The 24,226-nt window shown below is 47.5% G+C and overlaps 8 protein-coding genes across 8 annotated transcripts; 3 read left to right on the forward strand and 5 right to left on the reverse strand.

Moving 5' to 3' along the window:
• Positions 1 to 863: 863 nt before the first annotated feature.
• Positions 864 to 1,694, forward strand: ARB_06338 (uncharacterized protein; the record flags this gene model as incomplete). Its single annotated transcript, XM_003015169.1, has 1 exon — positions 864 to 1,694. One exon carries the CDS (start codon positions 864 to 866, stop codon positions 1,692 to 1,694), a length of 831 nt encoding a protein of 276 aa, XP_003015215.1.
• Positions 1,695 to 2,021: 327 nt separating this feature from the next.
• Positions 2,022 to 4,631, reverse strand: ARB_06339 (pentatricopeptide repeat protein; the record flags this gene model as incomplete). The annotated part of the gene is made up of 1 exon (XM_003015170.1): positions 2,022 to 4,631. The coding sequence occupies one exon, from the start codon at positions 4,629 to 4,631 to the stop codon at positions 2,022 to 2,024; it is 2,610 nt and encodes an 869-aa protein (XP_003015216.1).
• A 330-nt stretch (positions 4,632 to 4,961) lies between these two features.
• On the forward strand, positions 4,962 to 5,897 carry ARB_06340 (uncharacterized protein; the record flags this gene model as incomplete). The annotated part of the gene is made up of 5 exons (XM_003015171.1): positions 4,962 to 5,012; positions 5,064 to 5,279; positions 5,332 to 5,405; positions 5,465 to 5,699; positions 5,754 to 5,897. 5 exons carry the CDS (start codon positions 4,962 to 4,964, stop codon positions 5,895 to 5,897), a joined length of 720 nt encoding a protein of 239 aa, XP_003015217.1.
• A 609-nt stretch (positions 5,898 to 6,506) lies between these two features.
• On the forward strand, positions 6,507 to 7,427 carry ARB_06341 (origin recognition complex subunit 3, putative; the record flags this gene model as incomplete). The annotated part of the gene is made up of 1 exon (XM_003015172.1): positions 6,507 to 7,427. One exon carries the CDS (start codon positions 6,507 to 6,509, stop codon positions 7,425 to 7,427), a length of 921 nt encoding a protein of 306 aa, XP_003015218.1.
• A 289-nt stretch (positions 7,428 to 7,716) lies between these two features.
• Positions 7,717 to 8,614, reverse strand: ARB_06342 (uncharacterized protein; the record flags this gene model as incomplete). The annotated part of the gene is made up of 3 exons (XM_003015173.1): positions 7,717 to 8,067; positions 8,138 to 8,415; positions 8,500 to 8,614. The coding sequence occupies 3 exons, from the start codon at positions 8,612 to 8,614 to the stop codon at positions 7,717 to 7,719; spliced, it is 744 nt and encodes a 247-aa protein (XP_003015219.1).
• Positions 8,615 to 9,502: 888 nt separating this feature from the next.
• ARB_06343 (uncharacterized protein) lies at positions 9,503 to 14,760 on the reverse strand (the record flags this gene model as incomplete). Its single annotated transcript, XM_003015174.1, has 2 exons — positions 9,503 to 12,513; positions 12,582 to 14,760. 2 exons carry the CDS (start codon positions 14,758 to 14,760, stop codon positions 9,503 to 9,505), a joined length of 5,190 nt encoding a protein of 1,729 aa, XP_003015220.1.
• Positions 14,761 to 16,347: 1,587 nt separating this feature from the next.
• ARB_06344 (uncharacterized protein) lies at positions 16,348 to 21,311 on the reverse strand (the record flags this gene model as incomplete). Its single annotated transcript, XM_003015175.1, has 10 exons — positions 16,348 to 16,447; positions 16,615 to 17,086; positions 17,160 to 17,307; positions 17,379 to 17,832; positions 17,899 to 17,974; positions 18,031 to 18,163; positions 18,287 to 18,643; positions 18,702 to 18,739; positions 18,907 to 19,245; positions 19,316 to 21,311. 10 exons carry the CDS (start codon positions 21,309 to 21,311, stop codon positions 16,348 to 16,350), a joined length of 4,113 nt encoding a protein of 1,370 aa, XP_003015221.1.
• Positions 21,312 to 21,793: 482 nt separating this feature from the next.
• On the reverse strand, positions 21,794 to 23,832 carry ARB_06345 (MFS transporter, putative; the record flags this gene model as incomplete). Its single annotated transcript, XM_003015176.1, has 6 exons — positions 21,794 to 22,124; positions 22,298 to 22,363; positions 22,429 to 22,618; positions 22,681 to 23,474; positions 23,542 to 23,675; positions 23,731 to 23,832. 6 exons carry the CDS (start codon positions 23,830 to 23,832, stop codon positions 21,794 to 21,796), a joined length of 1,617 nt encoding a protein of 538 aa, XP_003015222.1.
• Positions 23,833 to 24,226: the final 394 nt, after the last annotated feature.

The following is a 24,226-nucleotide window of genomic DNA, read 5'->3' on the forward strand; positions in this document are numbered from 1 at the left end:
GGCGTTGACGTGTAGTTAAAAAGCGAACGTAAAAAAAAAAAAAAAAAAAAGTTGAAGGTTGAAATTTTGATAATCGATAAGCTCCCGCCCTCACCGCCTTTGGATTCTGCCGCGCTCTTTTTCTAACGTCAAAATCAACGACAAACAACAAACTCGCAGCAAAGACGCAGCAGACAGACGGCCGGCGGAGGAGCAAGCCATGGGGCTATCGTCTAGCTTGAAGATGAATATACGGAAGTGATGGCGTCCACTGGTAACGACCGTATTCTATGGCTTTGTCTAGGTACAGTCCTTCCACCCCCGGTCTCTCGAACATGATGAAGTTATACTAACTGGTTTCCGCCAGGGGTTACACTCTTCTTTGCTGCGCAACGCATTATCGCAGAGCTCTATCAAGTGAAAGACCTCACTGAAATAAGGAAGATTGAGAAGGAGGATCCGGTTATTGGACAGGCAACGGAAGATGGTATGCTACTCCGGTTTTCAATGTAATACTTTACTTCGCGGAGCTGACTTGTTTCTTTAGCCTTGAGATTAGAGACACTCCAGAGGCTCGCAGGAAGCTCTAGCTTTGATCTACGAGCTGCGTCAGTACTAGACTCATCTGAAACCCCCTCTGCAGATGTCTAATTTGGTTTTCTATCTTTAGGGCACTGAGAATTATATCAGAGAGGTCAACCAAGGGAACGACGAAAGAATTGCTTTTGGACGACCTTGCTGGCGATGACCCTGAACGCAGGGAGAAGGCTCTAAATGCATTGAACTTCCTTGTAACCAGCTCGGCGTGTATGTCATTACCTTGGCTAGCCGTTTGATTTATGGACTGACCTTTATGCCACTTAGTGGGTCGTTCGAGTGTTTCTATGCGCCTGAAAGATGTAGCCACCTTCAGCGCGCTTGTTGATTGCCTGTGCAACTTCCTCCACGAACATACCGAAAAGTCTAATGATATAATATCTCCCATTTGCCCGCAGACTCGACCGCCTGGAGAGAACAAGGCCTTGAAAACGCTTAGCGTGATGCTTCCTGGAAATGTTATATCTGCACTAGAAGCTGGTGTTGTTAGTCGGTGGCTGACATATTATCCCTTTCCTTGCGTCTTACGTGACAAGTCCAAAAAGCGGAGCATTGTATTCATGATGAAAACATGGTGGGCGGACGATCCGGCGATGGGGTCTATAGTAAATACTTTATCCTCGGAACCAGAAGGGCTGAAACACCTGAGAAAGTTTGGATTAATGGGAAGTAGAATGGAAGAGCATACCACAAGTCTATTTGGTGATGAGATTCACGATGATGGAGATGACCCCCTGATTTACAGGGAGGATCACCAGGCTTATGACACTACCGACTCCGGCTCGGATGCAGATAGTGACGTGTGGATGGTCGACGGTGAAGCGACAGCAGGTATTTCACCATGGCTTAATAGCCGCCCACAGGAAACCTCCGCTGAAGAGCAAGCACTTCGCAGACGCCGCAGAGAAGCCATGGTTTTCAGTGAAGGTAGCCGGCCGTTGGTTGCAGACAATATATTCCACCCTGTTAGGTCTCCCGACTCTGACTTGCCGGAGGAGGACTGGGAGCTGGGAGACGACAACCCATCCTGGGACACAGAAAATTCCACTGAACTCGATATCCAAGAGAATCCAGAACCAGAATCCACTCGGAGTCAGTGGCTTTTATGGCCTTTTTGACCCGGAACACCGTGATTTCTGTTACATGTGTGGAAATTGCTACGTCAAGAAGCAGGGCTATTCTATTTATTACAAACCCTACGAATAATTTGCATGATAACTTGTATTTTTAATAGTTGTCACACCCTATGACATCCAGGTTTCCCAACGAAGGGAACAATAGGTGTAGTAATGATAATCTGTTAAATTATATCGTACATAGCAATATCTATATTACAGTCCACACTAGGTAGATACCCTATTTTATTTCCAAGAAGTCCAAAATAAACGCCGTAACACACCCAATGGGCGTCTATGAAGTTACAAGTGAATGGAGAAAGTGGAAGATCACGCATCGTATGAAGGAGGTTCACCAAGATAAAGGTCATTCATGCCCATATGCCGCGCTGCTGCTTGTATTCTCTCTTCAATTTCGGCGGGGTCTCTCGGCATACTTCGTAAAACCAGTCGTAACAGATCACACATCAGGTCTACCTCGAACTCCATGTGGAACTCTTGATCCATATCATCTAGGTATATACCCTCTTTAGCGGCTTGCACTGTCTTCTGCTCCCGCAACTTGTTAAGCAGACCGCCGACATATTGAAGGTTTTCCTTTGCACGGGGGGTGGAGGAAATGCGTCTGTGTCGTCGTTTTGGTAAAGTTGCTTCATCGCCAGTAGGAATCAACCGTACGACAAGGAATACTAAGATTCTGACGGTATCGGCATCAGGGAAGAATCCAAATGTTTGTTTCATGGCACGAAGGGCAACAATTGTCCCTTCGGGGTCAAGAGAAAGACAGAAGCATCGAATAATATGGTCATAGAGGTCCTTCGAGAATGCATCTTGGGTATGTTTCTGAAGTTGTGATGGTAAGTTTGAATACCACTGATTCATTTCAGAGTATAAAGCGCGGGCATTAGGGAATTGTGCATTGAAACAAGAGCGTGTTCTGTCATACTGAATTTTCCCACAATCCCAGAGGCAAGCAAACGTTTCAAGATCAGGCCTGATGTTTGCCATGGTGCTCTTGTATCCAGACCAAACGCCTAATATATTCTGCTTTCTTAACTCCCTATAGAGAAGATGGTTGGCGAAGAACGTGTTTGGTCGAATTTGGGCTTTATCAAGGCACTCCACTAGATGATTTATCAGTGGACCCTTATCTCGCCGGGTATAATGCAGCAAGAGAATGGAAAACGTCTCGATGGTAGCCTCAGGAAGAGTGCGTTGTTCATACTCCGGTGTAGCTCCCTCTGGTAAAGAACCGTTGACGGATGATGTCTCTGACTGATCACCACAAATACGATCAACTCGTTTTCTGATCATAGCCCATCCAAGCTCCTCCGCTTTTTGTCTACTAGAACCACTTCCTTCACGAAGCCATGCTCCAATCAGGCCATTGAGATGTTTAGCGTCAGGTTTCACACCTCGCTCATACATAAGCTCAACAACTTTAGCCGCTGCATCAAGCTCTTTCATGCCAATGAGCTTCTTGATCCAGCTGGCATAGAAAAACTTGTTTTGAAATTTCCGAGGAAGAATTGTTAAAGATGCAAGCGATACTTTATTGACATCAGACTCGTTGATACTGTCTGAATGAAGCTTTCCAACAAGCCCTAATGATGCCTTGTAAAGAGCATCCGACTCAGTGGACGAGTTCTGACCTGTAAGCATCATATCTTTAAAGACAGCCAGAGCCATATTGACTTTTCCAGAATTGAGGAATGCAACGCTGATTGCATCGTAGTCGGACATTGTAATATCTGTTCCTAGGCTTGTCTTGAAGTGTAGGTATAATGTCCAGGCACGGACGTCGTTTTCAGGATCGCCACTCTGAGCCCAGCAATTTATAACTGGAATAAGAATCCGGGGGCCGTGTGACGGGTCCAGGGACATGTATATTAATGCGGCACCTTGAGCGTTTTTGGGGTTCATATTGGCCACAAACAAGCGAACTCCCATATTCCAGTACTCCTTTTTCTCAGAAAGCGTGTATTCATTCAAGTCTGGTTCCCTTTCTCTCCATAACGCAAGAGCCTTTTCCTGCTGCCCGTCTATGAGAAGAGCATCCATATACTCAACCCATTGCTTCGCCTCAAGAATTCGTCCACTGCTAAGTAAATCCTCGGCGAGAGTAATAAGGTGACGAGGGGGTATCTTTTCGGTTGTATTTAAGCTTGGACGCTGTGATTTCCAGAGCATATCTATCGACTCTTCTGGGGCGATATCAAGGAAGAATGGAAGGGCTTCTTTACACCGGCGATATGATTTCCAGGCAAACTGTTTCTCTGCAACACTTGGAGTGCCTTTTAATGATTTCAAAGCCTTATTGAATCTCGTGACATAGGCATGATGGCTCTCCGGAACCTTCAATTCAACCTCATAGGATTCCCTTTCCTGCTCGACGGGCTCCGTGGTTTTGGGCGAGCCAGACAGTTCCTTGGTAGGATCCCATAGCTCTTCCTCCTCTGCCTCTAGCCTCTCCAGTTCTTTATTTATCGCTTGATCAAACTCTGCCGTCATGCGATTCTTGAGCTGTTCGTCCCTCTGATCTTCCTCTTCCCAATTGTGCTCGGCGGCATATTTTGTGATGGCTTGCAGCGCCCTTTTCCTATCCTCCTCAGACAAGCTCCTCATAAACTCGCCATCTAGAGCGAAAGGGCCTTCCTTAAGGGCATCTAGTTCGGTTTCCAGCTTCTTTAGTTTCTCCCTCGCCCTGCGATGTTCTACTACATCCGGCGTATCTGGATCGACCTCAAAATATTCCTTGCTGTTGGTAATCGACTTTTCAAAGTTACGGACAGACACCTTTGGCTTTCCATCACGCAAGTAGTATGCTCGTGTAGTGGAAAAAGGTCGAGGGAGGGTGAGAGACGACGGAGCGCGACGGGGGAGGCATGTTGTGAGCGCATGCGGATGCCACCGAGTTCCCTGGAGTGTCAGCCGGCGCATGAATGCAGCAGAAGGTATTCAGCTCATTGAGATACTGGAGATGAAGCAAATAGTGTAGGCTATCGTTCAAATCCTGCGTCGAAGCTCGAGAGTCGAAATTTGAATAATGTGAAAGGTCGAGATCTTCAATTTGAAAATCGATGGAGCTTGTCCTGCCAATTGGGTCTTGGCACATGACCTGTTTATTTTGAGGTCCGTTCCTGAGACGCGACAAAAGGCATGCAGAAGGAAGAGATTCACCAACATCGATTATTAGGATACATTTAATGAAAAGACAGCTAGTGGCTGGTATCAGTCTTCTTTGGATGGCTTGGATTTGATATTTTAACCATGCAACCTGGCCATGAAGCTGCCGGCGGCCTTGCGGGCTTCGAGTATCAGGTTTGTCCCCCTTGCGTTAATTCGGATCTCATCTATCTGACTGTTAGATAGGGATCATATATTTATAAGCCTGCGAAGAAAAGCAATGATACCAATGGAACCTCGAATAAAAGACGAAAGGTCAATCATGCCTCGAGCAGCCAAAGCTCAGGGAGCCGTATATCCCCGTTTGTGCCGCTCTTGAATGGATATGAAACCAAGGAGTCCGTCAAATTACGATATGGCCTATTCCAGGACCTGTGGACTCAGAGAGAGCACACAATTCAGGTTCGTCCGGCGGGAAGTGATGGGTCATCGCAATTCTAACATGTTCCTATAGTCGATCCTCCGCGAAGTGGATTCAGAAGTGCTAAAGAATATAGCAGCTTTCATTGAGGAATCCTCGACGGTAACGTATGAAGCGCGTTGATGCAAACAGTTTGCATTTGATATTAGCGCTAACTGCTCTGCAGCTGCAATGGACGTATTCCTACCGGAATGATATCGGTAGGATCAAATATATCATCAACGGGTGGTCTTTTAGAACGCCTACGAAAGGAGCTACAGAGTTCAGGCAATGCATGTTTAGTCACTCTAGACTCTGGGGACACATCAAACATCAAGAATGCCTTGAAAACGATCATCAAACTTGCCATCACAAGTATGGAGGATATCGATAGCTACCGCGACTCTTTAACGTCGAAAACGGTAATATCTTCCCTGTCTCTTACCCAATGATACCCTCGACTAAATCATATATAGGGATTGAAACTATTGCCATATGATCTGGACTTGATGCTGGCATGTGTCAGGAGAAATGGCGTGAAGAAGGTTGTCATTGCTTTTAGGGACAGTGAAGCCTTTGATAGCAGTGTCTTGTCTGACTTGATCACGCTATTATCGTAAGGTACCCTGACTATCCGTGTATGAATGTCACTCTGACCGACTAAAGATCCTGGTTGGACCGTATACCCTTTGTCTTCCTCTTTGGAATAGCGACGTCAGTCACATACCTCGAGTCTAGACTGCCCCGTTCCACAGTAAAGCTGCTAGAAGGTCGCCTTTTTGATTTTCAAGATTTCGGGGACTCAGTGGATCGTATCTTCACGGCCCTTTTTGCCCACAATAACGAAGGCCCATGGATCGGACACAGTGTGAGCCATACTTTGATGGACAAGTCGGGGGATTGCTTTCAAAGCCCCGAAAGGTTTGGTAACACTATTAAGGTACGTGCGTGTAGCATCACATAAAAGTTCCTTATAACTTACTAATATTAATGAATAACAGTACGCCCATATGGCCCATTTTTTTGCAAATCCACTTTCAGTGTTACTTGCAGGTGAGATACAGGGGAACAAGCTTCAGCCTGAATTATGTGAAGCAATTCGGAATACGCCTTCGTTTCGGAAGTAAGAAAGCTCTTGAAGTTGATGTTAATTTGACAATGTCACTTACTCTTTTCTTAGGCATGTGCAACATCTTTTAGATATCAAGGACAGTGAATCTGCGAAAGAGATGATGAAAGACGACACTATCCTTGCCAAACAAGCCTACCTAGGCATTTCAGTTTCCCGGCAAAAAATGAGAGATATCTTTAGCTGCGTTGACTGGTTTGTAGCGTTTACTCGCAACATGAAGTCTCAAAAATCAGCGAACCATTCTGAGTGCATCATTCTTGCACTTGGCGGAGAGCTGCTTGAATCCAAAATTCTGGTTGAGACGCTTGAAGCTGCTAGGAAATTAAACTCAGAGGAGCTTGATTCTGCATTCGGGCTAATATCAAACCTGTCAGCTGAATCTGCTGCCGTACTTTACGAAATCCAAGAATTGATACGCACAAAGAAATCTAAAGGCGTACTGCGTTCTCAACATGACGCACAGTTAACGAGGCATAACACAACTGTTGTCGGCCAAAGAGTGAAGCTGACGAAAGGTAAAGCGAAGCTCTCAAATGAGGAATTGAAATACAGCGAATTGGTGGACCGACTGTGTGACTCAATACAGAAATATCTTGCTGAGAAACTGATTAACCCCAAGGATCTTTTCCTGCATGAGTGCTTGATATTCGATTTTAAGTCTCCCATTCGAAATACCTTTACTCCCAAGTGTCGGCACACAGTTGAACGAGCACTGTCTCACCCGTTTGACTACCTGGACTCGAAGGAAGATGGGGAGATAGAAGCCCTGTCGGCAGGCCAGCCACCAATATCTATTCTCTATCAGCTCTACCTTGAGTCCGGTGCTGTGGTCAACGTTTATGACTTATGGAGAGCATTCTATGCAATTGTTGGCGGAGAGGACGCGGATAGGTGTGAGGAGCGTGTGGCATTCTCAATATTTTACCAGTCCCTGGCAGAACTGAAGATGATGGGAATGGCAAGAATAAGCAGGAAGAAGACGGACCATCTGGCAAAGTCTGCTTGGACAGGCTTGTAATATTAGTTGAGGCCATGATATCCTTTGAAGCTAACCTTCTCGCCAGCAGAAAACTGACATGTGTACATTAATCGATCCTTTTTGCAAATCAAATATATAAACCTCAAAAGGGTTTCATAGTCTTTATTGTTCGTTCGAGAATAGTTATAATTCGTAATGATGTACAGGAGTAACTTCCAAAAAAAATCTTTTCTACCAGAATTAACAAAGGCATAAGGACAGTTGAATACGAAGGCATAGGGGGAATATAGTCTAAAGAAACGGGAGAAGAACGAAAGACCCAAAACGCTTATTTCTTTCCCTTCTTTTTTTTCTTTCCCCCTCCGCTCACAGAGCCAGCTGCGGAGCCAGTAGGGCTAGCCACATCCACAAGGACGGTATCCTCATCACTGCCAGGCTGTGTATTATCACCCGTAGATCCACCCTTGGTTTTGGAGCTTTCTGTTGTGCCACTCTTCTCTTGTTCGAGTTCTTTCATGAAGCCTTCTTGTATGCTTGCCCGTTTGCGATCCCACCATTCCTTTTCTTCTGTGACAGTGGCTTGGAGAGCATTTATATCAGCTCGTGCCATACCGTTCAGGAACATCTCATTTGCGGACTGGAAAATAACCTGGCCCCAGCCGGGGGTATAGGCGTTGGCCTGAGTGTTGAAATGTGCTTGTTAATATTGGCTAGGTTGGTTTTACACAATAAATATGTTTCATGCATACCTCTGATGCCACGTCTCTGAATTCCTCCTCCATTTCTTTCTCTGCTCTCGTAAACTGTTGCCATAGGTCATCACCCACGTTACCCTTCTGTAGCAATGACCCCAAAGCGGCTTTCTTTGTTCTAAGTTCAAGAAGCCGCTTAATGTCTTCTGCTGCGCGGTGTAGTAGTGCGGCCTTCAATATGGTCTCAGGTGCCTTCTTCTCCATGTGGAGAATTGAGAAGTATATGTCGCGCTGGAGGTGTGCTGGAAACCATGGCTTTAGGGAGCTAGCTTTTTCTGCAAACAGATCAGGTCAATTATTAGTATATATTGCGCAAGGAAGGTAGAAATCTGCCGAGAGGTTCTGGGGGTTCAACGTACGAATCTTGCGTTTGCGGTAGAGGGAGGAAAATGTTGCGAGCGAGCCGACCAGGACGGCGAGATAGGCCAACGGGATCGTTAGACTGAGCCAGTCTATCTTGAGAAAGTCCAACATCTTGAATTATGTTATATATGGAGTAGGTATCGGCAGAGTAGACGGTCTTCTTTTTCAGGTCGTGTGTACGGAGTACCTCACGGCGCAAAGCTCGCTGCCCGACGAAGCTGTGAAGGGGGCGCGATCACACCGCCGCGGCGGTCAAATCTGCGTGTAGAGCGAGAAGCAGTCCAGATATCTCCTGGCAAGCAAGCAATCGATCTCGAACGGCGGTGTGTCGTGGTGTTTTCGTTCTTCTCCAAGCCGCGATAGTTGTGGATGGGTTTTTGCTGCGGGAAAGCTGGAGATGCCACCTAGACCAAAGAAGGCCGCTGCGGCGTCACATGTTTCGATTAGTTACTCAACCTCCACACAAAAGTCAATCAACTAACTATACAAAGCCTCAGCAGTTAACGATAGCAAGTTTGGTAGAGGAGAAATATTGGACTACAGATACAATAAAGGAATTTTGGATGGTGTACATGCTTTCTGTGCCCAATGGGGTTTTCTATTATTTCATCCCCGAGGGACATACCACCACTAACTATAGCAAATCAGATTCCCTCAAGGACAAAGTAGAATGGCATATATGACACATTAAACAGAAGGAATGAGAAAGACGGGAGGTGAGGGTAGAATCCAACGCCGACAAACTCGCTGTACAGTGGAAAAATGAAGATAATCTCATGAACAAGAAACATTTGCATATCAAGGTGAGAGAGACGAAGCAGGCAGAATGGGAAGTGGAAGTAATACAGGAGAAGGATCGGGGGTTATTTTGTAAATATTTCTGCAGTTACAGCCGCATGCGGGTTACATGGCTCTAAAGGAAAAAGGAATCAATATACAAAGAAGGATGCATCATGGCCTGGACTATCCCCTTCGTTGGAGTATATATCGTTATCATGTTCATTGGCGGCCCAGTTTCTGAGTTGTGTCGACGTAGTTCTGGCTTGATTTTATATCATCAAGTGTTTCGAGAAAGGTATCCCTCAATATTATGGCAACTTCTTGCCTATTCCACTCGTTGCGGTTGACCCATAGGCAGTCCATAAGCTCAGTGTTGATCTGTTCTAGTTGCTCGACTGAGAATCCTCCCGTCTTGGTGCTAAGTTCATCATGAAGCTCTCTATTGAAGACTTCATCCACCATTAAGTTCGGTTTTAAGTTCGGCGGCGATGCCTCAGGCTGCTTTGGCTCACTGTTGATGAGGTGCGAGATACGGGTGGGTTCACCGTTGCGTGAGGGAGGGGTAACGGGATTTCCATGTGTGTTAGCCCCTGAAGAACGGCTAGAAGTGGCATCGAAAAGCGGCGGAGGGCCAACAGGATGTGGTTGAGACGCTTGGGAATGACGCGGTTGTGATTGGCTACCATTCGCATTGGATGTGGACTGTGAGTGAAGGAATTCAGCAACGCCACGGAGAGGTGTCATTTGAGAGGAAACCCAGGAACTATCCCCTTGCTGAGTCTCTGGGAGGTGCTCATCGCCTGAAGCACGATCGGGATATAGCGTAAGATCTGGCGCATCATGCATGGCCGATCCTATCAAGGAAGCATGGGGATTTGTATGCATGACATCAGTGGGACCAGAATTCTTTTTGTCAGACGTTGTTTGGGTCGTCGAGGCATCGTTAACATAGTCACCAGGTTGTGATCCAGGGGCCATCGGTGTGATATTGCCCTTTTGTGACAATGTAGACAGACCGGACTGGTGTCTCATAAACTGCGAAGGCGCAGTGTATGAGTGCAGTGGCCTAGGCTGTGCAGATGGGCCAAACGAGCTGTTTTGAGTATTGTTCTGGTGTGTGCCTGAGGTGTGATCCGAATTGGACATCTGAACATCACCATCACCTTCTGGCTTATGCAGAGGTCCGTTACTGGTTGGAGGTCGAACGCCGTCAACACCACCATGAGGATGGAAACCTGGAGTATGTCCATTTGTCAAAGATGGATAACCAGGGCCAGATTTGCTACCAGGTGCCGGGCACGGACTGTTGAATAACTCGCCTAGTACCACGGGGCCGGCTGATGATACATTGGACAGTTCAATGCTTCCATGTGCTATGTTCATTTGTGGTGGTGGGCCAGCTGGAGGCTTCATTGTGCCATCGGCATCGGCTACTGGCTGCTTTATCTTCTCCAGCGCAGCCTTCTCACGTTCTAACTCTCGTGTGTATACCACCTCACACTCGGCCACTAGTGCCGGGTCAGTATTGTCAATCGCACCGATGTCAACTTCAACGTTTGCCAATAGTTCATTCGCTTTCAACTGTCTATCAGGGTCACCAAGTTGCTTTGCATCCTTAGCCAATCTTTTGATGTCAGCTAAAAAGTCCTTTGGGCGTTTGTAATATCCGTTGGATAATCGCTTCTCGATGGTCACGATATCTAAGTTGTAATAGAATTTGCCCGATGCAACTTCCCGCAGACCAGGGACGCCAGCCTTGTCTGTGTCCTTCTCATAAGGCCTAAACGCGCTCCGTTGCTGTGGAGGTAGGTCGGACGTGACAACATTCGGATCATCGTCGTCATAAAGATATCGTATTTGGGACTCGTCAACAACACCCGTTCTGAATCGCTTATATTTCCGAATCTGGTCCATGATAGGCTGTATTCTAATCTTCATGAGATTAAGTGTCTGTCGGTCTTTTCGTTTTTGTGCCTTTAGTTCCTCTTTTGTCGGGGCTGGTGGTGGCTTTGGAGGAGCTGGAGGAGCAAGTTCAAGCTGCTCAATCACTCGCTTTTTCCGGTTATCTGGGTCAGGAAAATCGGCTGGTGATGTGCGTATGAAGTCAATAATGGGCTGGAAGAATTCCCGGCGTTGAGACAGCTCCGGATAACTAAGGAAATATTGGTTTTTCTTAGAGAATCCAAATAGGCTGCGTACAATATCGGAGTTTGCCTCATATTCAGCTTCCCCTTCCAGGATACCCAGTAATAGCACAGGGTCTGTCGGGGGAATTGAACGCAGCAAGCCCATAAAGGTGGATATCACAGCGTTTCCAAGTGTTTCGTACCATGACCGGATGTTCGGAATGCAAATAACACTGGGTTTGTTACGCTTGACTTCGGCAAAGAGTTGTACCACAACCGCCTCTGGTGACCTGGTTGAATCACTCAATAGAGTCGGAAGGTCGAAGGACTGGACATGGATGCCCTCGAAGTGGTTCAGTAGGGCAGATGTGATGTACTGTTGTCCCATTCCGTACTCTCCGCGGATAAGTAGCCTGGGTCTGAACACCCGCGATCGATCGAACTCTTCTTGTAACTTCTCGCGTTTGAATCCAATGTCGTCATTAGGTTGCTCAAACTGTGCTTCTTCCAGGGCAGTAAGTGCTTTCCTCCTAGGGACAAGTTTGGAGATGCGTTCTTGGATTTCGCGCAGGGGTTCTCGTAGCAGTGGCTCAACTGTACTGTGAAGAGGAGATGCACCAGAGGAGGCAGATCTCTCAGAAGAGGGAACAATTTTGTTGAGTGAGATCATGAAGTCCTTGAAAGACACCTTGATCTTTTTAGGATCAATCAATAGCTTATCCTTGGATTGGTATATCTGAGGATAAACCCGTTGTACAGCATTCAGAGCCGCCTCTGTGCATAATGCTCGTAGATCGGCACCACCATATCCCTTGGTTGAAGCAGCTAGCTTGTCTTTGAATTCGTCTGAAAGCGCAGGCTCCCAGCCTCTGGTGTTGATGTCAATAATAGCTCGACGGGCTTCAACATTAGGAAGCGGGAAGTAGAATTCCCTATCAAATCTGCCTGGGCGGCGGAGAGCGGGATCGACAGAGTCTGGCCGATTAGTGGCGCCAATAACAATAACTTGACCTCGACCATCCATGCCATCCATCAAAGCAAGGAGGGTAGACACGATAGAGGAATGAATTTGTTCTTGCTTGCTGGATCGGACAGGAGCGAGACCTAAGGTTAGATGTCATGTTAGCACAGATGCACCTAGTAGCCGGTATGGACCAAGTATACTAGCTTACCATCAATTTCATCAAAAAAGATGATACTTGGCTGTGTTCTTCTGGCCTCCTCGAAGAGCAACCTGAGCTGCTTCTCGGCTTCACCAACCCATTTGCTCAGGGCGTCAGCTCCTTTTCGCATGTAGAATGTCACCTTACGTCCATCAGTGCTGACACTGGTAGCCAATGCACGCGCCAGAAGCGTTTTACCGGTTCCCGGGGGTCCATGGAACAAAACTCCTCGAGGTGGAATGATGTTTAGACTCTGGAAGACCTCTGGATAAAGCAAGGGTAGAGAAACCATCTCCTTCAACTGATCTATATGACCCTGTAAACCACCCACGCTGTCAAAATTAACGTTCGGGTTAACTCCCAGAGGATCTGCATCGGCTAGAGCTTGCTTGTCTTTGATTTTCCCGTAGTTAGCAGGCACTCCGGGAGCGCCTTGCGCTGGATCAGGGTGCAGCTGGCCTGTCATGCCTAGGCCGAGACTGGGAGCAAGGGAGGCCGCGGTCATTCCGCTAGGAGCGCCACCGGGGCCCTTGGAACGAGCAGCAAGTTCGTCATCTGAGCTATCACTGTCTACGCCTCCATTGGCGCCCATGCCTGCAGGGCCCCCAAGTAGAGGTGTTGGCCCAGCACCGCCAAAGGGCCCATAAGTAGAGAACAGGGTTCGCTGCCATGTGCTTCCCCCAGCACGTCCACCACGGCGTGACGGAGATCCAGCCGGTTCAACTTCACTTTCTTCTAATGGGAGTAGTAGTTCTGGACGGATGAGCCGGTAGTCGACAGACTTTCTAGTTCGTCGTGGTTTGTCTTCGTACACAATATCGGGTTTCTTCCGTCGAGGCCGTGTTGATTTCAACTCTGCCAGTTCCTCTTCAATTTCACGGGCTTCAGACTCGGCACGGGAATGAGAATAACGCTGCCGATTACTACGACGGGTACGAGGCTCGTTGCCGCTGTCGTCCTTTTGCGGAGAGGCCAAGGATGCAGCGGAGTCGGAAAGTTCTTCTTCTTCATGACTTTCTTCGTTCGGCTCAAAGTCACTACCGTCATCTCCTGGTGGTTGGGATCTTTTTCCAGCGGTTCGTCTAGTGGATCGGCGAACTGGCTGGCTTCCTTCCTTTTCAGCCTGTGCCTCTTCTTCCTCTGCCGGCTCCTGTTGTATTCTGTTTCGTCGAGATCTTGTTCGTGACACCGGTCCTTCATCGTCCTCGTCGTCTTCCTCGTCCTGCTCGACGCGATCGTGTTGAGACTCAGGGACAATCCCGTCCTCACCCATTTCAACGTCTGGCTCACCTCCGTCTGCATCTTCGTCTGCGGGCGGATGGGCGTTGTCAGAAGCTGCAACAGCCGGTGCATCCTCATCGAAACCTCCTTGAGGATCACTTTCCATGATCTCGACCTGAGATGCACCCACACGATCTAGATGGGACTCGTCCTCCTCATCCTTGGGTATTTTTGATTCATCTCCATCACCATCTTCTTCCTCAACGTGAGATAGCTGTTGACCCTGGCGTGTGGGAAGGGATTTAACAGGCTCTGGGCTGCGAGTACCCGGGCGGATGGTTTCGACATGTCGACCTGAGCCAGAGAGAGCCACGATATCTTCCCTGTCGTCGTGTGCAAGGCGACTGCTTCGCCGAGTAGACTGTCGAGTGCCTACGCTTATTGGATCTTGTCGTTGGACACTCGCGCTACGACCGCGGGAGCGTGTTGCACGGCCAGAGGGAGCGGGTTCTGCAGTCGTGGACTGTGTTGGCAATGGGAACTTGACAATTAACTTGCGCTTCTTCCCTTTCTTCTCCTGCAGATCCTCCTCTGGGTCTTTCTCCTCTTCCTTGTCCTCCAGGAGCTCGTCAATGTCGTCTTCATCAGGAGATGACTCTGCGTAGGATACTTTCTTCGTAGCGACCCGCCTCCTCACGGAGCCACGCGCATTTCTCTCTGCATTTGGGTCTTCGATCTCATCCTCAAAGTCATCTGACAGGTCGTCCTCTTCCTCCGAAAGCTCTGTATCCTCATCTATATCATCATCCGAATCTCGCTTGCGCTTCCTAGACGCTTGCTTCTTTGACTTGCTCTTCGATTTTTTGGCCGGCCTGCGCGATCGCTGTTCTCTGTCGTCGTAGTCATCGTCTTCTGGATCGGATCGGTTGACGAGCTCCTCGAGGGTAGGTTCGTACTTTCGAGGCATCTTGACTGCAGGAAAGAGTTCTCAGTAACTTTTTGCGGGAGGTGACCGGAGTGGTATTCTTCGATTCGGGTCGAAGGCAGTGTGAAATCAAAAACCGCGGACCCAGTCACCACAGCGAAGTTTCGGCGGATACCAGGGGCAAGAGAGGGTAAAATTCTCAGATGAATGGCTTGTGTTTCCGGTATTACCAGTGCCAGCGGGCCTTTAGCCTGGTGTCTGAGTGTGAATCGCTCTCGCGCAGAGGATGGACGGGGAAGGGCCAACAGCAGCAGGCTGAAACTCGGCGCAAGGGGAAAACCAACGGCCACCCAGCGAAGGACCTCAGCAGGGTCCCAGTCGGCGACAAATACCAGCCAGCGGCAGCCCGTAGAACCTGTGCTCTGCCTCTCCGGCGTCCGCTGTCCTGCTATCGGTGTCTCTGAGCGTGCGTGAGCGAGCGGGCTGCTTGTGTTGCTGTTCGTTCTGCTTGTTTCTGCTGGAAATCGCGCGCAAGGGAGAAAACAAACTTCGATGCCACGCTAAGCCTAAAGCAGCCTAGCGCCACGCTCTCGCTCGCCCTGCTGCCTGCGCTGCCCACCGCCTTCGCCCAAAGAGGACCGGGGATTCTGCCAGCCCCCCCAGAAGCTTTTGCGCATCACCAAAAACTAACAACACAGCAACACAACACCAAAAAATGCGTTTGTTCGCCCTCGACGCGGCCCGCCATGGACCACTTTTTGGCATCCCGAGATGTCCCATAACAACCAGCAGGGCTAGTTCTACCTCCTTCAGCCACATAAACACTATCAAACAAACGCTGTCCGGGCCTCCGGACGCCCACTCTGCGTCTCCCCTGAACCTCGTCGAGCTCGCCCAGGTCTCCTCTCTGCCCTGGATCGTCGTGAGGCTCAAGTAAAGCAAAAGAAGCTTATCGCCCTTAGGCTTTTGCGGGAACGTGCGACCTCCCCGCCCGTTTTTCCGCTTTGGGCCATCTTACATTGAAAGTCACGTGTTAATGATTAGTCATCTTGACCTCCGGCTTTGGCGTCCTCGAGAAATTTTGATGGCGAGAAAAGGGAGCAGGCAGCAAGTCAACTCAAACATATATATACATGTAAACGCTGGACGGCAAGACGACCTCAAATATGAATCCGGTGTCTCGGCTAAGAAGATCGAGGCAGAATATCTCGAGGATATACTCTCATCTTAATCAAAGAAATGCTCTTGGCCACCGTCGTCTATTTTCAACATCCCCATCCCATTCATCGAGCGCGTCACAGGTATGAAGAACAGCTATCCACTTAATATACTGTATAGATCAGCCTGTTAATCCCTTCGGCAGTCTTCTCCCTTGACGCTGGCATCATTCAAAAAACCATTCTTCAAAGTCTTTCTTGGCGCTGTCCTCACCTATCAAATTCTTTATTATGGCTGGCTAAGGCTCGAGGTAGAAGAGACCCAGGCCGAGAAACTAAGTATTACATCCCATATTCTTAATCTACCAAACTCGAGGAATGGGAATACTGACAGCTGCGCAGAAATATTGTCTGATTTACAAAACAAGGTCAAAGAGTTGAGGCCCAATGAATCGTGATTCAACGCTACTTTTTACTTATTATTTGCATAATTCTGTACTTTATACCCTCTCCATGCATCCTCTACCTGCTTTTCCTCTTTGTTTCTCTCCCATAGAGGTTGGATTTCTTTACTATTAACCATTATGGAGCCGTCGCCCCATCAGATGTATAACAGCCGCACTTCTACAATATTCGATAGCTAGACTTCTCATTCCCGACGAATCAAAAACAAAAATGGAGAACCACGACTTAGTTATATAATTCAGTAAGAGAACACCCCTCTAGCGATTACAAATACGCTAGACCACCATGGAGTTTCTCAAGATCTACCCGAATCGCACCGACATCTGCACCAACACGTCCTGCAATCTCTGCCTTCCTCTGGGCTCCCATATCAAGCCATCTTAGTAATAGATTACCGTCAATCATGCCACGCTGTCCACCCATACCATCACTCTCAACAGCCCGGTAACCACGTGGATTCAAACTACAAGGGTGTTCCAGCGCGTTAACTAGCTGCGACTGCAAGGCTAGCAGACGGCGGTAAGAATCTTCACCGAGAGGAGTAATTATTGCAATCGACCCTGTTTGGAAGGTCATGAGTATTTGGTATTTTGATGGTGGCGGTGAATCTGTGTCCATGGCATCCTCATCGACGGGTGAGGAGGGTGTGTGGCCCCCATGTGGTAATAGAGTCATGGTGGATGCAAAATGGCCTGTGTGGAATACGCTTCGATGTAGTAGGCGGTCGCCCTTCGAAGAACTTGGGTCTATAGAGTAACGGTATTAGTTTCGGATAGGCTCTTTTTGCAAAAGGCTTAGGGTTCACTAGGAATTACCCACCCTCAGGGTCGTACTGCAGAACATGGAGGTTGCAGTCATCGTCCGCAACTAAGATGTATAATTTATTCCCATCTGGAAGGAAGTCTGCATCCACGACCGCCAAGTTTTCATTCTCTTTACCGAAAAGATCCAGTTTATATGGTTCCTCCTGTTTGTGCGGGACGCTTTAGTAAATAATAAAATCCATTTTAGGGATGTATTATGGAAGAATATGCTTACCGAGTACCCAATAAACCACAGTCCCTTGAATGCGTCACCGATAATACACATTCCTGTTCCTTTGAGCTCTTTGAGAACGTTAACGTAACATTGGGTATCCTTGAAGGCTACGGGCAAAAGGCTTCCATCCTCCTTGAGTCCGCGCACCATGCACTTTTGGCCCTGTGCAACAATCAAAAAACCCTGTCCACCTATGCCTGACAAGGCCGTGACGGCACCCTTCACCTCTTCTTTCGCAAATAGCTTCAACTTCTTGTTCTTCTCGGGCTGATCAGGCTCTGGAACAACATCAATCACCTCGAAGACGCGGATGAATCCTTTGGGGACAATGTCTTCTCCCTTGACAATGGATGAGCCTACTACGACCATGTCTTTCCTCTCATGAGTTAATTCCGAAATCTCAAGACGAATAACTTCGATACACGTGATGCGCTCCGCAGGTTCGAGTTCATGGCTATTGAGGGAGCAGGTGAGTATGGACGAAGACGCATAAGAGTAAGTTTGCGGTTGAGCAACTTACCTATCAATGGTAGACCAGTTTCTGGGCTCTAGAAGCTTAATGGTCCCTCGTTCCAGCTGTGGAAGGAATGTGATAACTATAACGAATGGTCAGTACCGTAGATCGGGAAATAAAGTAAACGGGGTTCCATACACTCGTTTCTCCATTCAGTATGCGACTCATCGTCTTCAGGAAGTTTGAAGTCCTCCTTTGCACTGGTGCCAATCACATAACACTCAGATGCTGACGAATAAACGATACTATCGACTTGTTCCCCAAGAGTGATCTTGCGCGTTGCCCAACCACTATCGAACCGTGTGTTCGAAGGCAACCTTGACATCCGAATGACATTCTGTCAAGGGTATTGTCAGTTTCATTTGGCAGGTCATACAGAGAAAAGGGGTTATACATCTTCATCAACATATGCAAATCCACGTTCACATGCAGCAATGTGGAATCCGCTCAAGCTTTGAACAGCTTTACCACGCAGTCGTAAAACGTGTGGTCGTGCGATGGCTGACTTTAGTATGAAGCATGGACTATGCCCGGACATAAACACTGTTCTATACCCACAAACGTCGGGTAGTGCACGAAGCAGTTTGCATGATGAAGAACTGCGGTTGATATCCTGGTTCACACCCTGGTCGGTTCGAGGACCCATCACAACATGGTTCACCGCCTTAAGGAAGCGCAATCCGGACTGTCCGCTTTCACCAGCGGTGCGGTATGGTTCGTATAAAACTAAATCATCGTGTTTTGTACGTAACTAATCTGAAGTTAGACAGAAACTTGAAACAAAAATTGCTGGACCAGTTAGGACATACGATCATATAGGGAGATTTGTGGATAGCATCTCCAAGGTCTGCAATTAAGAGTTCGGTTAATGTCTCTCGATTCACAGGTCTTCTTGAAGAGGATTCATATGGTAAATTTGATGGCAAAAGATTTAAGTTATCGACACGGCATAATGACTCCGAAGTATTCGGGAGCCGGAATATCTACAGTCACTAATTAGCTTGCAAAACTTACTGCTGTCGTTCAGGGAGAAGGGACTTACGGAAAGGTTCCCATCACCATCTAGTAAGAACAGTAGTATATTAGGGCCCGCCTCATTTTCAATGTCAGAGTCAGGGAAAAATATATTCATTTTATCTTCGTACAAACAGCCGGAAATCCACTTTCCGGAGGCTGCTGAGCCTTGTACTTCAACCTCGTCCAGATCCCCATTCTTATCCGTCTGTAGGATCAAGAGAGAGTGGTCGTCACGAATAGTCAACAGGTATGGTTCCGCGAAGCTTGCCTGAATAACAGTACGCTCTTCGCTTGTATCCTCATCCCAGACAGGGTATATTTGGGCTAATCCAAGATCTAATGTATATCAGGTATTAGTCTTTTGTTAGAAAACAGAGGTACATATTTATGATGCTTATGGACTCACTGTAGTCATAACTTCGGATTTCTGTCCGTAAGACCTGAACAACTCTTGTGCCAGTAGCGAGCGTCCCTATGTCGATGGTGCAATCTTCATTAGGATTAAACTCTGGAGTATCTATTGAGTCCAGGCCGCTGCTTCCAACTGAGTATACGACTGACTCTTCCTTGTCTTCACCTTTAGCCTTTGCGAGAAGTAAGTATTTGTCATAGCTCCTGGATAGCCCAGTATCTTTGGATTTGGGATCTAGGACGCGGATGGACCACACTCCATACACATCGTCCATCTTGAGGGAATCAATCGTATATGGGTCTACCTCTCGTTTGAGAACGGTGAGACCGCCAGATTTTCCAAATCCTCGAGCTGCTACTAATTCAAGTGGAGCAGCTATTTCAGGCACACTGTCTTGTTGATCCTTAGATTTTGATTTGGGTGGTTTTCCAAGTGTGATGTCCCTATACGGACCAAGGCTCCAAAGTCTGTCATATGCTCGAAAAGTAAAATCGGCCGGGCTGTCTCCATTGACAACTTGCTTTTCCTGACGGGTACTGGCAGGGTTGACCGAATAAAGGTCATCCTCATACATGTCGTCATCATCACCATCATCGTCCTGCTCTGCCTCGTCAGAGAGATCGGCTGCTCCGTTTTCATCCACTCCATCGGCTGCTTTAGAGGGTCTCTTGGTTGTAGATGAAGGCCTCGACCAGCCGAGAAGAACAGAGTCTCCTTCTTCGCTTCCGTAAAACAGTTTATTGCGGCCAAGGCTAGCAGAACACGAGGGCCTTGCTTTCGTTATCGAGCCACCCGACTGCTCTGCAACAAAATGGAGTGAGATTCCAGAAACAGACCTTCCGTCCACTTTGAACGACAAGATTGACATCCTCCCATCTGCTAAAATCAGTAGGACATCTCCCGTGCCACTTCCTAGCTGTTCAACAATGCAGCCTTCAAGTCTCATTTCAAGGTCTGAGTGGTCAGCCATTGAGAACGCGGAAGCCTGCCTGGCAAACTCGTTCACACCCACAGCATTGGTTTTACCCGCTTGGTCAACGTGTACGAGCTCATTGGTTCCGATTAACAACGCTCCACCGACTGGAGGAGGAAGCGGTACAATTTTGAATACGTCACTCGGCAAACGTGAGACAGTGAGGAGTGAGGTAGAAGCCTTTTGCTGCAGATCCAGGGTAAAGATGGAATATGATACAACGTCTTTCCGGTCGATAGTTAAGGAAGTCGATCTGGCAACTTGAGAATAGAGAATTCCAAATGTTGGCTCTCTGTATTCATGCAAAAACTCCATATGAATTGGATGAGTTAAGGCTGGATCCAGTGCCGTCATAGGCAGCACAAACGAAGGTGCGTACGGCTTATCGTGTGCTGTGTTTCCAGGTGCCGATTTTTGGGCATCACTAACCAGGTCTGTGGAATCATCACCATTCGGTGTGGCATCATAATCATCCATGACGAGATCATCCCCAGCTTGGTGAAAGGGTAAAATGGCTAAACTGTGGATTCCAAAATTAAAGATTGCACAGTTCCCATTAGGATCCACCGTTAAGCTGGAAGAACAACTCCCCAGATCAGGTACCCACGGGCTCATATGGCTCTCCTCGCCTTCGTAGTAATGGATTGAGATAGTACTTATCCCATGTTTCTCTGGATCCCACTCTATCAAACTGAGCTTCGCATTCCGGCTAGAGACAAGGATTGCATCTCCGCCACTTTTAGAGTTCGAAATTCTGACTCTCTGAAGGCCTGTAATGGTACCCGGTACCTCATATTCTGCTGCTAAGACCAACTTTGCATGTTGCGAACGGTCATGTCGACCTTTCTGGTCTGGTTGTGTGGCTGTTGTTGAGCCATAGGTAACATTAACCAATGAAAATACCTGCAGCAAAGAGGTCTTCGCTACTATGAGATTATTGGAATTTGCTGATATAAAGTGAGCAGAAGCAGCGTGTGTTACCCCTGATGGGAGCAGCAGCTCTGTATAGCATTGCATATTGAGGGTAGTAGGTAGAGCTTATCAAACCACCATAACGGTTAGCAGGCGAAGCCGAGCGCACTATTCCAATTAATGCGCTTCAATGAATCGTATTCCTAGTGCCCTATACCCAGTCCATCAGGCGTACGATCAAGACACCCCAGGGTTGAAGCTGATGTTTTGACGGAAGATTGAACTGATGTTGTTCGTCTTTCTTTTCTGTTATTGACTTTTGTTGCCAGGAACGGTCACGTGCTGATCGCTCTTTTTGTCTTGGCAGTGAATGTAGCTTGGTCGATCATATGTATTTAATAACTTGTAATAATATTAATTATCTTGATAACGATGAAAGATTCCAGAATCTTTCATTTAATTAACTAACTAGGTTTCTGTTGGTCTAAATTTTAGGCTTGAATTTTGTCTCCGTGGCCGTTCAGTTGCATCGCCCCATAATATCGACTTTACCAGAGGAGTCTGTGTCTTTGGCTTCCGATTGACCTTTATCTTTGCTGTAACTCTTCGCAACCAGGTGCACCATTGGTTTTCTTCCTTGACCTGGCTTCTTCCTTTAGCTTCTTGTCATCATCTCTCTTCAGGGAGATATGAGGCATAAGAAAAAATGCAAGAATGAAGGCCAAGCCAGCAAGGGCCGAACACAGTATGAAAATCACCCGGAACCCCTTCTGGTACGCTGGAATAAGGACAGAACGAATTCTCTCGACTTCCTCTGGGCTCTGCTTTGCTAGGTAGTGGCTAGGGCTTTGTGTTATCTCTTTTGTCTCGGTCTCTGAGAGGAGAAGGGATGAGAGCGAGGATAAGACGATGTTATTCCTGCATTATTAACCATCTGAGTTTTGCAAAGTTTTTAGAGGGTACGAACTCACAGAATTGTTCCAGATACTGCTAGGCCCAGCGTAGCACCGAGGTTTCTCACAAAACTGAAACGGTGGGAATTTGTCAGTTCCAACATGCCGAAAAACCAGTTAGTGCGAGAAGAAACTTACTTGCGGAACGACGTCACAACTGCCATATCCCTCCTGGGGACACCGGCTTGAATAGCAACCAAGGACCTATTTTACACAGCCAAGTTAGCATGATTACTCTGATATACGAAAACTTGAGAGTGTTGACTAACGGTTGCAGTGTGTTTCCAACTCCCACACCAGTGAGTATGCCATACCCAACCTCTTTGCCAATCCCTGATGATGTATCAAGTGTGGAAAATAGCCCCAGTCCAATTGTCCAGGCAAGCCATCCAAATAGGATGCATTCTCGATATCGGCCAACACGGTGGACAACAAGGCCCGATAAAGTGCTAAACAATGCTGTGTAATGAATTAGCAGGAGTCCACCAGCCGCGTAACACAATGGCAGGCTATCTGCTTACTTTGGATCAGAATAATGGGTAACAGGAGAGCTCCTGATTTGGAAGCCGAGTATCCGTGCACAAGTTGATAGAAAGTCGGGATATAATAAATTTGCACAACGAAATTCCATCCGTTGATGAGCATAGTCAGACATGCACCGTTTACTATCTTCACACGGAAGATATCCATTGGCACAAGGGGGTAGTTTGCCCCCTTCCACTGCCATAAAACGAAGCACACACAAACAGCAAAACCTACAGTGATCGTAGAAATCACATGGGCTGAATTCCATGCATACTCACCTCCTCCCCATATTAGTCCAAGGAGGAAGACGGTAGCCCCAGAAAGGGCCAGGAAAACCCCGACGAAATCAATAGCTTTTACCTTGGTTTTCCAGTCGCCGTCAACTTTCCGAAGAGGCATGAAGAATAAGACGCAAAGGGTTGTGATTATTGTAAGGGGGAGGTTAAGGCGGAAAATCCACCTCCACGAATCCTGCGACATTGAAGATAGGGCACCTCCAATGACAGGCCCGATGCCGTTTGCTAAAGCGACGACTGCTCCCAGAATTCCCTGGTACTTGCCTCGTTCTCTCAGTGGTACCACATCACTGACAATCATTTGGGCGACGTTGGCGAGTCCGCCTCCACCAATTCCAGTGAAGGCGCGAAAGATAATCAGCTGAATAGCGGTTTGAGCCAGGGAAGAAGCTAGGGATCCAAAGAAGAAGATCGCTAACCCAACGTACAATACGACTTTCCGAGACCAAATGTCGGAAAGGCGTCCGTATACCAGCTGAAAGCAGGTAGAGGTCCTGTACCTAAATCAGCCACTGTATATATTCCGAGAAGTCAACGTAGGATATATATTATATTCCTTACAGGAAGAAACCACCAGCTATCCAACTTGTCTGGATACCAGCATTCAAATCATCTCCTATAATCGACAAACTTGCTGCCAGAGTTGTCTGGTCCATTAGAGCAACCAGGTCGACGCTGGCGCATGCTAAGAAGATCTAAGAGGAGGTCAGCATCTATCCTCAATCACACAGGAAGTTCACTCCACCATACCGTTATAATCTTGCGAGTCGAAACGTAATTTGTCTGCTCGTTGAATATGTACATTTGCTTTTCCTTGGTCGGTGTGCATTCTTGTTCACTGTTTTCCTCCATGGTTTCGACAGCACTTCGTGCAATTGTATGACTCTTTCTCTGCACGTATATTAGGGAATGGAAACCAGAGGCGGCTTGAACGAGCGAAGGCTGCCTCTTTCCCAGAGCTCCCGTTTTACAGGAATGAAGTACTCCTGGCTAGAAATATAATTAGTTCAAGCGGAGAAACATAGGAACAAACTGTAACTAACTATCGAGTACCCTGGTCGACTAACTATATTGCAAACAAGCGGTGGAGCTCATCCCTTTCTTTGTAACTATAGAAACCAAGGAAGAAAAAAAAAACGACCTTGAGGGCCAAATACCTGATAACTAAGCTGGCTCGATAATAGTGGCCAGCTGTGAGCCTTCAGGAATTTGTTGGACGCCTGGAGGAAAATAGCGGCGAGTCTTG

Source organism: Trichophyton benhamiae, assembly GCF_000151125.1.
Source record: "Trichophyton benhamiae CBS 112371 chromosome Unknown contig01535.1, whole genome shotgun sequence".
NCBI lineage: Eukaryota > Fungi > Ascomycota > Eurotiomycetes > Onygenales > Arthrodermataceae > Trichophyton > Trichophyton benhamiae.